The sequence below is a fragment of the Pantherophis guttatus genome, chromosome 11, assembly GCF_059756535.1.
Source record: "Pantherophis guttatus breed Tessera chromosome 11, ASM5975653v1, whole genome shotgun sequence".
Classification (NCBI taxonomy): Eukaryota; Metazoa; Chordata; class Lepidosauria; order Squamata; family Colubridae; genus Pantherophis; species Pantherophis guttatus.
This window is the reverse complement of record NC_142073.1, coordinates 9,027,964-9,041,224: the sequence shown is the minus strand read 5'-3', so window position 1 is coordinate 9,041,224 and position 13,261 is coordinate 9,027,964. Positions and strand designations below refer to the sequence as shown.

The 13,261-nt window shown below is 43.5% G+C and overlaps 1 protein-coding gene across 1 annotated transcript in view; it reads right to left on the bottom strand.

The window, feature by feature from the left end:
• Positions 1–553: 553 nt before the first annotated feature.
• CCNE1 (cyclin E1) overlaps positions 554–13,261 on the bottom strand; it is a 17,765-nt gene continuing 5,057 nt past the window's right edge. The window contains exons 4-12 of the mRNA XM_034425732.3: positions 12,201–12,269; positions 8,273–8,412; positions 7,766–7,901; positions 6,419–6,565; positions 4,824–4,919; positions 3,227–3,361; positions 3,031–3,142; positions 2,126–2,283; positions 554–1,188 (exon numbers count right to left, since the gene is read on the bottom strand). Of these exons, the coding sequence (XP_034281623.2) occupies positions 1,072–1,188; positions 2,126–2,283; positions 3,031–3,142; positions 3,227–3,361; positions 4,824–4,919; positions 6,419–6,565; positions 7,766–7,901; positions 8,273–8,412; positions 12,201–12,269 (1,110 nt within the window). The 3' untranslated portion in view covers positions 554–1,071. The remainder of the gene's footprint in view (positions 1,189–2,125; positions 2,284–3,030; positions 3,143–3,226; positions 3,362–4,823; positions 4,920–6,418; positions 6,566–7,765; positions 7,902–8,272; positions 8,413–12,200; positions 12,270–13,261) is intronic.

Here is a 13,261-nt window from a genome sequence, read left to right as displayed (position 1 = left end):
AAGTGAATCACTGCAGTTGTTAAGTTGGGGTTAAGTTGTTAAGTTGGGGTGGGGCCAAATAAAAGGTAAGAATAATGCGGGGGGTGGGGGCAGAACCGGTTCGGTGATGTCATATCGTCACCACTACCGGCTTGGGAGAACCGGACCGAACCGGGAGGAACCCACCACTGGTAACAGGGTCCTTCAGTTAATCTGGCCTCCCTGCTGGATTTTGGTTCTCAAGAGGGGTCCCAAAAGATGATTCCAGGACACTGCAACTGTCATAATATGAGTCAGTTGCCAACCGTCTGAATTTCAGTACCGTTGTAACTTTGAATGAACTTTGAAGCTCACTAAGTGAACTGTTGTAAGTCAAGAACTAGCTGTATATGCCAGCGACTTACCCGACCTTTGTAGCATTCCCTATAGTCACGTGATCAAAAATTCAGACACTTGGCAACTGGTTCATATTTATGACGGTTGCAGTATCTCCTTTTGCGACCTCCTGACCAGCATGGGGAAGCCAGAAGTACTACCTACTTGGTCCTGGGTCACAACAGACATTAATACAAAGTGCCATTACCAAAGACCACACTTTATTTAAAAAAAAAAAAAATTAGAGATACATAAGAGCATTTACAAATGATTTTTTTTTTTTAAAAAAAAATCAGGCTGTAAACTTAAATCTGCAGAGAGGCTTGCCTTCCATGGCAAACTGCAACCAGCGCATTGTTGGGCTTCTCAACACCAGACGGCAAAACCTCTTTTATTTTTTTTTACTTCGATCAGCACATCAAAAATAACTCTTTCCTTAGCAGCAATCCAAGCACATCCCCCCGTTTGAGGCGGCTGGTATATATTCGAAGAGTTCATTTAAAGACAGGCATTCCATTAAAAAAGAAAAGAAAAACCAGTTTTCAAATCTGGTCGATTTCTTCCATAAAAATACATAAAGGATTTCCCCCCCATTATTGGCAGCATCACGCAAAAATGCAGACTTGTGAAAATAAAAATATAGGAGAAGGGAGTTGTGTGTGTGTGTGTTTTTTAAAAGCAGCCAATTAGGAGAAGGAGCAGCTTCCATAGCCTTAGCTATTTCGAGGTCCGAGAGAGTTTCTTGCTACTCTGAGGTGGGGTGAGCACACCTGCCGGCAAAGGGGAACACCTGTTCTTCTCAGCTAACATAGCTTGTTTGGATCGAGCTTTGTCCTGGAAGAGAAGAATACCAAAAAGGGAACCATTACTCAGTCATTCAAGTCCACCGATCGATTGTACAGCTATGAGATGTGCAAAGCAGCCCTGCTTTACCTATACAAATAAAAAGGTAGTGCTAATTTATTTATTTATTTATTCATTCATTCATTCATTCATTCATTCATTCATTCATTCATTCATTCATTCCATTTCTATACCGCCCTTCTCCAAATAGGACTCAGGGTGGTGAACAGCCAAAGTAAAAAACAGAGCATACAAAATTTAAAAAACAGTATTAAAATAATTAAATATTTCGGCCGTAAATTAAAACAACCCAATTTAAAATCAATTTAAAATTTAACTCAAGCCAGCCCAGGACGCAACTGGACTTTCTGGTTTTTCCTTGAAGACATTTCGCTTCTCATCTAAGAAGCTTACAGAAGCAGTAACTGTGAAAGGGATCTTAAGAGTCTTAGGAGGCAACCAATTCAATTTATTTTTATACTCTTAGACCAGAGGGTCTAAGGGACGCGGTGGCTCAGTGGCTAAGACACCGAGCTTGTCGATCGAAAGGTCGGCAGGTCAGCGGTTTGAATCCCTAGCACCGCGTAACGGGGTGAGCTCCCATTACTTGTCCCAGCTTCTGCCAACCTAGCAGTTTGAAAGCACGTAAAAAATGCAAGTAGGAAAATAGGGACCACCTTTGGTGGGAAGGGAACAGCGTTCCGTGCGCCATTGGCGTTGAGTCATGCCAGCCACATGACCACGGAGACGTCTTTGGACAGTGCTGGCTCTTCGGCTTAGAAACGGAGATGAGCACTGCCCCCTAGAGTTGGGAATGACTACTTTTATCAGTTGTAAGCACCATTGTAACTTCCAAATGGTTAATAAGTTGAGGACCTACCAGTAATTAACAAGGTTAACAATCTTTTCTGGTTCCGTGTTAACTTACCAGCAAGTCGAAGCTGTTTATGTGCGTTTGTATATTGTGCAAATCTTCGGCAGGGACTCCTCTGAAGTGCTTCAGCACCGAACTCCCCACTTCCTTGATAGCCATCGCAAAGGGGACCATCCATTTCACACACTTCTCAATGTCACTCAGTTCATATCCTGGAAAAAAACAACAACCCAGAAACTAAATTCCTGCATCTTCTATACTGCTTTTACTTCCCAGTCCTGAAAGTAGATAATTTTATTATTTACATGCTGTGAAAATATCTACAGACCCCTCACATCCTGGACATAAATTGTTTCAATTTCTACCCTCAAAACGACGCTATAGAGCACTGCACGCCAGAACAACTAGACACAAGGACAGTTTTTCCTCGAACGCCACCACTCTGCTAAACAAATAATTCCCACAACACTGTCAGATAATTTACTATTTAATTTACTAAGACTGTATTACTATTACTAAGATTGTATTACTATTATTCTTCTCTTCCTTACTAGTATCTATCTCTTCCCACTTATGACTATAACCATTTTGCTTGTATCTTTCAATTTATATCATTTTTATTTGTTTCCTAGTACGATTTGATAGCTTATTAGTAACCTTGACTATCACTAAGTGTTGTATCTTTTTATTCTTGAAGAATGTATTTTATTCTCCTTATGTACACCGAGAGCATATGCACCTAAGGCAAATTCCTTGTGTGTCCAATCACACTTGGCCAATAAAGAATTCAATTGTGTTCTGTTCTGTTCTGTTCTGTTCTGTTCTGTTCTGTTCTGTTCTGTTCTGTTCTATTCTATTCTATTCTATTCTATTCTATTCTACTCTACCCTACCCTACCCTACCCTACCCTACCCTACCCTACCCTACCCTACCCTAGATAATTTTACGCAAAGCCTTACCGGAAACTTGCTGCATCAACTCGCGAGAGGAGAAATGATACAACGCTGAAGCAGCCAGGACCCCGTACGTGTACTCCAAACAGCCCACATCAAGGACACACAGGTCCAAAAGCTGAGAAAAGAAGAATGTCAACAATCAAAAGACCACTTTCAGGCTGAGAGAGGAAAACCTGTTGCAGGTAGATTCTATCGTTACCTCTGCTACTTGCACGAATATCTCTTGAGAGTACTGGGGCAGCAGCATCTCACAAATCTCATTTAGATATGCGACCTGCATGTATATATTTAGCCAGGACACCATCGTCAGGGGACTCAGGTTCCAATTCAGCGCCTGGAAGAAGAAGAAGAAAAGATATGCTGGGGCAAGGTGGACACGCTCTCTATCGGGGGTGTCAAACTCGATTTCACTGAGGGCCGCATCAGGGTTGTGTTTGACCTTGGGGGGGGGGCTGGAGTGGGCATGGCTATGGTGGGCATCACTCATGTTGGGGGGGGCTGTGGTGGCCCAAGTGCTCTGCCAGTGAAAATGGGCTCCCAAGCTCTGTTTTTTTGCTGGTATGGCTTCCTGCAACCAGGGGTGGCTTCAAAAATTTTAGCAAGGGGTTCTCTGCCCGGCTGCTGAGTGGGCGTGGCCATAGTGGGTGTGGCCTAGTCAGCCTCCTGCACCATGGTGGGGGGGCGCGTTTTTGCCCTCCCCGGTTTCTGGAGGCTTTCCTCAAGCTTCCGGGAGGGCAAAATCGGCCTCCCCAGGCTCCAAAAGCCCTCTGGAGGCCAGAAACAGGCCCATTTTTGGCCTTCTGGAACTTCTGGTTTCCAGAAGTTGTTTGCCCTCCCTGAGCCTCCACACATGTCTGGCACTTGCCTGCATCCAAAAAAGGCCACGTGGGGACACCTGGGAGAGGCGGGGTGGGGTGGGCAGGGCCAGCCAGGAGTGGGATTTGGGGATTCTCTGAACTGCACAGAATCTTAGCCAGAGGTTCTCCTGAACCCGAGAACCCCCAGCAGCCCACCCCTGCCTGCCACCCTCTGCCAGTGAAAATGGAGCTCAGGTGGGCCGCACATTAAGGTGGAATGTGCATGTATGTAGAGGCGGAATTTGGAGAGGCAACCTTGAAAGCAATTCTTTGGAGTGAGTGTTCTCATTCTTTCTGTGTTGCGGGATAAAACTTTTCGAAACAAATTATCTTTGCACAGTTGCACCAACACTGACAGGGTAAGCCACTAGTATATACTGTAAAAATAAGAGCAAACCCTAACACTGATGATGTTACCTAGCTGGGTAATGAAATGTCTGCAAGAAAGCCTGGATAGCTCAGCAGACTAATGCATTGTAATTTAACTCCAGCTGTCTGCAATTAGTAAGTTCGAATCTCGTCAGGCTCAAGGTTGACTCAGCCTTCCATCCTTTCTAAGGTAGGTAAATTGAGGACCCAGTTTGTGGGGGCAATAAGCTGACTTTGTATAAATATACAAAAGAATGAAGGCTATTGCTTAACGCATTGTAAGCCGCCCTGAGTCTCCAGAGAAGGGCGGCATATAAATAAATTTTTTTTAAAAAGTAGCCAAGCTCAGAGAGCATCAAGGATCCCATAGTCGTCCTCCTTCACTCTGCAAACCCCACTCCTTTCTAGCACTGATGATGTTACCTAGCTGGGTAATGAAATGTCTCCAAGAAAGCAGCCAAGCTCAGAGAGCACCAAGGATCCCACAGTTCAACCTGAGCTACAAAATATTCTATCGGTACAGTTGCTTTTCTTCATTTCTTTCAAAAGCGCACATCTAGTCCTACCAACCTTCATAATAATGAGTTCCATGCTAATAATGTCGTCTTCTGTGCAAGCACCATCAGTGACGTAGGCGAACTGATGAAGCTTTGGCGGGTAGATCTCCTGCAACAGAGAAGAGAATCAATACACTGGCCCATTCGGTCGTCTGAAAAGACAGCAAGCCAGACGACTAACTCTCACGGATTTACATTTTGTATAATGAAACTATTTTAACATTAAAAAGGTAAAGGTTCCCCTTGCACATGTGTGCTAGTCGTTCCCGACTCTAGGGGGCGGTGCTCATCTCCGTTTCAAAGCCGAAGAGCCAGCGCTGTCCGAAGACGTCTCCGTGGTCATGTGGCCGGCATGATTCAATGCCAAAGACGCATGGAACGCTGTTACCTTCCCACCAAAGGTGGTCCCTGTTTTTCTACTTGCCTTTTTTACCTGCTTTCGAACTGCTAGGTTGGCAGAAGCTGGGACAAGTAAGGCAAGCTCACCCTGTTACGTGGCACTAGGAATTCGAACCGCTGAACTGTCGACCTTTCAATTGACAAGCTCAGCGTCTTAGCCACTGAGCCACCCTGTCCCTAGCATTTTACCATTAAGAGGACTTTTTCTGAGCTGTCATCAATTAAAGCCAACCGTAATGACAAATAGCACAGAATCGCAACTTTATATAACCTGGGTTTTGCCAGATATAAAAATGTCTTAAAGCCAGCCAAGAAACATCTTTTTTTTTTTTTTTTTTGTTAAACAAGCCATTAAACCAAAAAACAGCACTGCTCTTTTCCTGCAGGTTTCTTCAACTGGTTGTATTTTCTACCTTTTCTTCTCCTCGGGGAACTCTGGGAATTGAAGTCCATCCAGTTTTATCCTTGCCAGTTTGAAAAACACTGCTCTACAACAGTGGTCACCAACTGGTGGTCCGCAGAAAAATTATTTGCCTTTTTAATATTGCACTAAATCAGGGGTCCTCAAACTATGGCCGCTGGGATGGACACGTGCAATGAACGTTTGTGTTGCTGCAGAGAGTCTCCCCCTTCAGGGTCTTTTTGTGTGGGTCGGAGGGGGGCAGAAATTCTGACTTGGGGTCTGCTTCAGGCTCCTGGTGTGGGGCTTTGGGTGAAGGCTGGAGGGAAGCACCATTGGTGGTGAAGAGCCAGAGGACCTTGTTCCAGTGGGACTGCCTCATGGCCAGGAACTGGCTGACCATCTCAGCCCGCTGAGCCTCCAGGCGCCCGTACCTGGCCTTGCATTCCCGCAGGTGTTCCCTCTACTTGGAAAGCCTATGCTCCTAGTCCTCAGTGAGGTGCTTCTGCTGAGCCTCCTTCTCAGTCACATCCAGTTTGAACTGAGCTGTTTTGCCAACTCTTTCTCATGGTGGCTGCTTAGCTCCAACAACTGATTCCTGTTGGGGCCCTAAGGAGCCCGGGCGAGGAGGCGGCCACACCCACCCAGTCACATGACCACCTAGCCACGCCCACCCAGCTGGTCATTAGGCAGATCATATTAGTGGTCCGTGGGATTTAAAATTATGAAATTTAGTGGTCCCTGAGGTCCGAAAGGTTAGAGACCTCTGCTCTACAGCATGGCTCAAGCACCCTGGAGCGAGACTTTACCTCCAGTTTAGCAGCAATAAATAAAGACGATATCCCAATCAGCTGAAGGAGAGTCTTGACAACGTTCTGTTGTGTTGCCATGAACCGATCGAAGAAATCCTGAGCTAAATAAAACGTCTCTCTGTGAAGTCTGTGGACCTCACAAACCTGCAACACACAAATGAACAACGTTGACATCACTCTGCCATGGTTAGAAATCCACAGGAATGCATGTTAAGACAGCAAATTAAATCTACACTTGCCTTCTCTGTAACACAAATACATTCTTGCAACCCAGCAGCTATTTATTCTTTATAGTAAAGTTCCTTGCCTATCTTTTTTCAGAGTTAAATAAAGAAATACAGGGAGTCCTTGCTTAGCGACAATTGGGACCGGCAACTCCACTACCCAGAATCACAGTCATTAAGAGAAAAATCATGTGATCGCAAATTGTGATTTTTTTTTTTTACTTCTGTGTTTCTTTCTCCATTAATTCTGCTTGTTGCAAGCCGATGGGGTGCAAATAGTGACCACGGGATGTTACGAGAGTCATCCACGTAAGGATTGAACACAAAGTGGTAATTAGAAATGGTTAGATAAAGGTAAAGGTTCCCCTCACACATATGTGCTAATCGTTCCCGACTCTAGGGGGCGGTGCTCATCTCTGTTTCAAAGCCAAAGAGCCAACGCTGTCCGAAGACGTCTCTGTGGTCATGTGGCCGGCATGACGAAACGCCAAAGATGCACGGAACGCTGTTACCTCCCCACCAAAGGTGGTCCCTATTTTTCTACTTGCATTTTTTACCTGCTTTCGAACTGCTAGGTTGGCAGAAGCTGGGACAAGTAACGGGAGCTCACCCCATTATGCGGCACTAGGGATTCGAACCGTTGAACTACCGACAAGCTCGATCCACAAGCTCAGCGTTTTAGCCACTGAGCCACTGCATGGAAATGGTTAGCCACCAGCAAAAAATCAGCCTTGAGTATGATATTATTGTTGAGATGATCATTTATAGCAACCGTGGCCCCTTTAAGACTTGTGGACTTCAACTCCCAGAATTCCCATGGCTTGTTGGAGAATTCTTTGGTGTTGGAAGTCTGCAGGTCTTTAAAATGATCAAGGTGAATTTGTCTAATTTATAGTGTTACTAGTTTCATATAAGAAATGCTTGTGGTTCAATGAACCACCTCAAGAGGTTGATCAGCTGAAGGGTTTAATTAGATGCACCTTTCAAACTAAGGGGAACTAAACAAGGTAGCAAGCCCCACGGATAAAACTATATGGCGAGAATGATAGACCTTGAAAAAAGCCCAAAAGAGACAATTATATCAGTCTCGTATGTTTGCATGAGCAAAACCATGCCTCACCTCCATTAGCCAATCTAGGAGAATTACTCGCATTTTAGGTTCCAAGAGCGGATGCTTTTCCATATAAAGTTTATCTCTTGCGTACTTCTGTTCCTTATTGAGCATGTTTTGCCATAGTTCATCTCTATTTGCCCAACTACCAAAAAAAAAAAAAGGAAAGACAAAACAGAGCTGGATTAAACTTCCCACCATTTCTGAATCTCCCCTTCAGCATCTCATAGAAATTTGAGACGGTGCAGCCAATTGCTGGAATGGAAGCAAAATTGGCCATGGATTCTCAAGAGGCAAACAAAATCAGTTTACAAGCCACCAGATAGTCTTTTAAAGTCATTTAAAAGCTTACGATCCCCCCAAAGCCTCGTGAAAAATGTACTTCCTGCTCACTCTCGTAATGCCAACCCAAAATGAAAAGTAAAAATGCTCAGTTTTTCATCACCTGCATTAAGCAGTTTAATAACAAGGGGGAAAAAAAACACACAGAATGTATCAAAATGGTGAGAAACTTACCCCAAAACAGGCAATGGTGTCTCCTTAGCCGAAACCAGCCTCTGATGCTTAGAAGTTGTGAAGTTTGCATTCTCAAGTTCTTCATCTTTCTCTGGTGTAGGGATCAGCAAGTGCGAATAAGGACAAGTGGCATAATTTGACTATCGAAAGAAAAACAACAGCAGAGTGTCAAAGTCCAAAGTTCCAAAAAGGATTACTGAACTACAGATTAATTTTCCAACAATTACAAGTTCCAACAAGTTAAAGATTGGGATTCCCCCCCACTCTCTTTACTCTATAACTGTTTCTCCAACATGCTTGTTTACAAGGGGGTTTATTCTGCTTATGTTCCCATCACAAAAACTTTGGTGACTTCAAGAGAACAGTAAACGGTCAGCAGAGCTAATATAGTTAAGAGAACTTGCCATGCTGGAGTTGCTTCACCAGAGAAAAAGATATTCTGCAGAAGGAAAACAGGACTTTTGCTTTAGAATCTCATCTGTTTATTTTTCATCTGATGGCAAAATTCCGTTGTGATGGAGAAAAATAAGATACAGAGGGGTTCGGGTGGGAAGAAAATATATGAAAGTTTCAAACTGCTATTTCTGATATTTTTAAGGGTAAATAAACTTTGAAAGAGTAGAAACACAATTTCTTCTTCTTCTCTTTTTTTTTTAAAGATTGTTTCCATTCAATGCATGTACAAGCCACACGCAAAATATATGAATTTAGCCATCTCAAGATAATAGTACTGCTGTGTACCGAAGGAATTGCAGGTGCTGACTGTAATCCAGCGTCTACACTAATCTTTACATTCTGAAAATACATGCTCTGAATACATTATGCGCTACTAGCATGCCAAAGAGTTAAAGGACTTAACCCTTGCAAAGGATTTAAATAAACTTAAGATGCTTTTGTGACCCCAGTGAAACACAGAAGTCCCTGATAATTTAAGTTGTAAGGATGTCCAAGAATTTTTTTATTTAAAAGAAAAAAGAACAGTTCACATTTGGTGCATAAGGTATTTTAATTGGATAGCCAGTCATATGAACAGGAATACTTTCTTTAGACTGGTGAAGTTTCCTCACCGACACCTACCATCTGAAACAAAAAATATTTTACTTTTTAATTAAATCATGTCAATTCACTCTACTTCCCCTACTTCTCATTGTAGTTTTAAAAAAAGATGCAGTTCACAAGGTAAAGATTATTTCTGCTACAGGCACTATAAATATGGATGCTGCACTGCTCCTATATACTCATGGAGCCATATCGGTGGGCACGCAAGCATGGCCCTACCTCAGCTGCAGCCAGCCAGCTGATTTTTGGGCCTTCCAGGCCCACCGGAAGTCGGGAAACAGGCTGTTTCTGGCCTCCGGAGGGCCTCCGGGGGGGGAGCCGTTTTTGCCCTCCCCAGGCTCCTAGAAAGCATCTGGAGCCTGGGGAGAGCGAAAAATGGGCCTTCCAGTCCCACCAGAAGTCGGTAAATGGGCCGTTTCCGGCCTTCCGGAGGGCTTCCAGGGGGTTGGGGAAGGCTGTTTTTGCCCTCCCCAGGCTCCTAGAAAGCCTCTGGCAAAAAGGTTAGCCATCAGTGCTATGTACCTTCAAAAAAATTTGAGAAGTTGCCAAAACATTCCGCTTCAGATACTCAATGAAACTGACCACTTCACTGGCCTTTTGATAAACTTAAGCCATCAAGCAAGACATGCTAAACGAATAAATCTTGCATTTCAGTCTGGAATTCAGATGTGTTCTTCTAAAGCCTTTTCAATTTTTGCAAGGATCTGGCAGCAATTCCTGTAGAGAGTAGCAAGCTATCTAAACTTTGACTTCACAAGCGTACGAGGTGATCAGGATGACATCATGCTAACTGCAAAGCACTTTTAAGTATTGGAAAAGATGCCATGTAATCTGTTAAGAGTTGCAAAGCTAGTATGTTCGATGCAAGCCCTGGTTTTGTCCATTGTACACGGAAGGAAAACGGAAGGTCTAAAAAGTTATGAAAGCCATTTCTACAATTGCCAAATATTATCTAAGTATTTTGCAAGCCCAAAAAATGACTGTTCTGCTTGATACATGATAGCATCATTAAAAGGGCACATACTTGAAAGAAGCTGTGAAATAATACATGGCAGCAAACATTCATGAGCTGTAATCACCAAAGAACTCGGCTACCTAAACAGTGCTACCGTATTTTTTGGACTATAAGACGCTCCGGACTATAAGACGCTTTTGGGGAGGAAAACAAGAAAAAAAAATCTCCCTCTATCCCTAGCAATTTGCCTCCTTGCAGCAAACAGCCTGGTCAGCTTCAGCACAGCCTGATTTAGGATGAGCAGCTGACTGGCGGTTGGATCGGCCTCCCAGAATACAGCCTATCAGCTGTTCCAGGCTACAGGGCTCGTCACCGCCCATCACTGCCATTGCCACCCATTGCCACTGACGCCCATCACCGCCTCTGCATGTCCTGTTTTTGGCTTCCGTGTGCTCCATTTTTGGCCTCTGTGCATCCCATTTTTGGCCTGTTCCAGGTGGTGGGGATCGCCATCACCTATCCCCATCCCCTGGAACGGGCCAAAAATGGGGTGCATGAGGCCAAAAATGGGGCGTGCAGAGGGAGCGAGCGATAGGTGGCAGCACCGATGGGCGGTGACGGCAGTGATGTGCAATGATAGCGGTGGCGATCCCCACAGCCTGGAACAGCTGATAGGCAGTATTCTGGGAGGATGATCCAACTGCAGATCAGCTGCTTGTGCTAAATCAGGCTGTGTTGAAGCTGACCAGGCTGTTTGCTGCAAGGAGGCAAATTGCTGGGAGGCAGAGGCTGAAGGGTGGGGGCCAGTGGGTGGGCGGGGCTTCGGCAACAGTTGCTCGATAAGACACACAGACATTTCCACCCACTTTGGGGGGGGGAGGGTGGAAGTGCGTCTTATACACCGAAAAATACTGTATTTTTAAAATACACGTTCCTTATACATATATTGTACATATGTATAGATCTGTACATACTTACATATTGCCTTTTGTAAGGAATAGAGAAAGGAACAACTTGTATTTCAGTATTGCAATATTGAGATACACAGCAATATGTAATACTAAGACACAAGTTGATTATATTTTATTTTTTTAATTTTTGATTTATATGCCGCCCTTCTCCGGAGACTCGGGGCGGCTTACAATGCGTTAAGCAATAGCCTTCATACTTTTGTATATTTTATACAAAGTCAGCTTATTGCTCCCACAACTGGGTCCTCATTTTACCTACTTAGAAAGGATGGAAGGCTGAGTCAACCTTGACCCTGGTGAGAATTGAACTCACAGTAATTGCAGGCAGCTGGAAGCTAAATACCTTTAACAGTAGCATTAGTCTGCTGCGCCACTCAGGCTCTATTCACTGAAACAAGGATGCCTGTTTCACGAGTAGCAAAATGGGCCAGACGGAGGAAAAGAACAGATGAAAGATATCTCACAGCCGCTTTTCAAATAGAATTAAATCTATATTACTTGGTGCTGAACATTGGCAAGTGTTCTTTTCATTTGAGAAAGCTCAAGAAGTTAATATTTTAAAGGCTGATTGACAATTAGACCAGTTTATTCTGATCAAAGTCAATCCATAACCAAAAGCATTTTTTTTTTTGCTGTAAGAGCGTTTTGTTAATTAATTTTCCACCGTATCACATGCTACCTAATTCGTGGCAGATTCCAGGCAGCTTACCACCGGTAAGAGAAAATGTGAATTAAAAACAATTAAGATAACCTAAACATCATGCCCAACCCATACAATCAAGATACGTTAGAAGAAAGATGGCGGACACAAAAATTGAACAAAAAATATTATTTTGCAGATTTATGCACAGAAAAAGAATCAGGTTTCATGCCTACAAAGTAACTTCCCATTCGTGAAAACTTCGTCATAATATGTCCGGCAATGTGAAAGTGCGAAAGTTACCTGACTTTCATTTGATTTCCTGTTGGTTGTATTTATACTGGAAGTATCTTCATCTGGATCTTGTAAAAACTGAAAGAAGAGAGTAATTCAGGACTAAGATTTGCAGTGTAAAAATAGGATAGATGTACTACTGAAATTAGATTGTATACTCCTTGACCTACCATATTTTTCGAAGTATAAGACGCACCATTTTCTCCCCCCTAAAAGGGGGTGAAAATTTAAGTGCACTGAATGTAGCCTCGCCCACCCACTGGCCCCCACCCTTTGGCCTCTGCCTCCCAGCAGTTTACCTCCTTGCAGCAAACAGCAAGAAAAAACAGCTCCTTTCAGCTTCAGCACAGCCTAATTAGCACAAGTTGTTTGGATCAGCCTCCCAACTCTCAGCTGTTTTGCTCTCAGCTGTTTTGCGCAGGGCTCTGCTGCTTGCTGCAAGGAGGTAAATTGCTGGGAGCAGATTTTTTTTTCCTTGTGCTAATCAAGCTATGCTGAAAACGAAAATGAAAGTAAAGCAGGCTATTTGCTGTTTGCTGCAACGAGGCAAAATTGCTGGGAGGCAGAGGCAGATTTCTTTTTCTTGTTTTTCTCACCAAAAAAGGTAGGTGCATTTTATAATCCGGAGCATTTTATACTCTGAAAAATAAGGTTAAGTCCCTTCAGCTGACTTTGAAACACCACTTGTTATCACAAGTTACTTCAATTGTTACTACTTTGGTATGTATTGCCTCACTTCAGATGACTTGCTACTTTCTCTTAAATACAAAAACAAACTCAATAGCCTGCAGCAACAACATTAGCAGTTAAGAAGTTAATGTTTCTAGACCGGAATCAAATCCTTCACAGAACAGAACACAGTGGAGATAGAAAACAGGCCCTTCATTTCTACGGCAAAGAAAATGGATGCCAAGGGGAAAAACTTTGGTTGCCGTCAAAGAGTTTTGCTGTGTGTATGTAAAAAGAGACACCGAAAGATTTCACCTCCAATCCCTGGTATAATCTCCAGAAATATTTGGAGAAGATTCTTGCTTGAATTCTACTGATTAGTAAGATCTCCCCACCCTCAA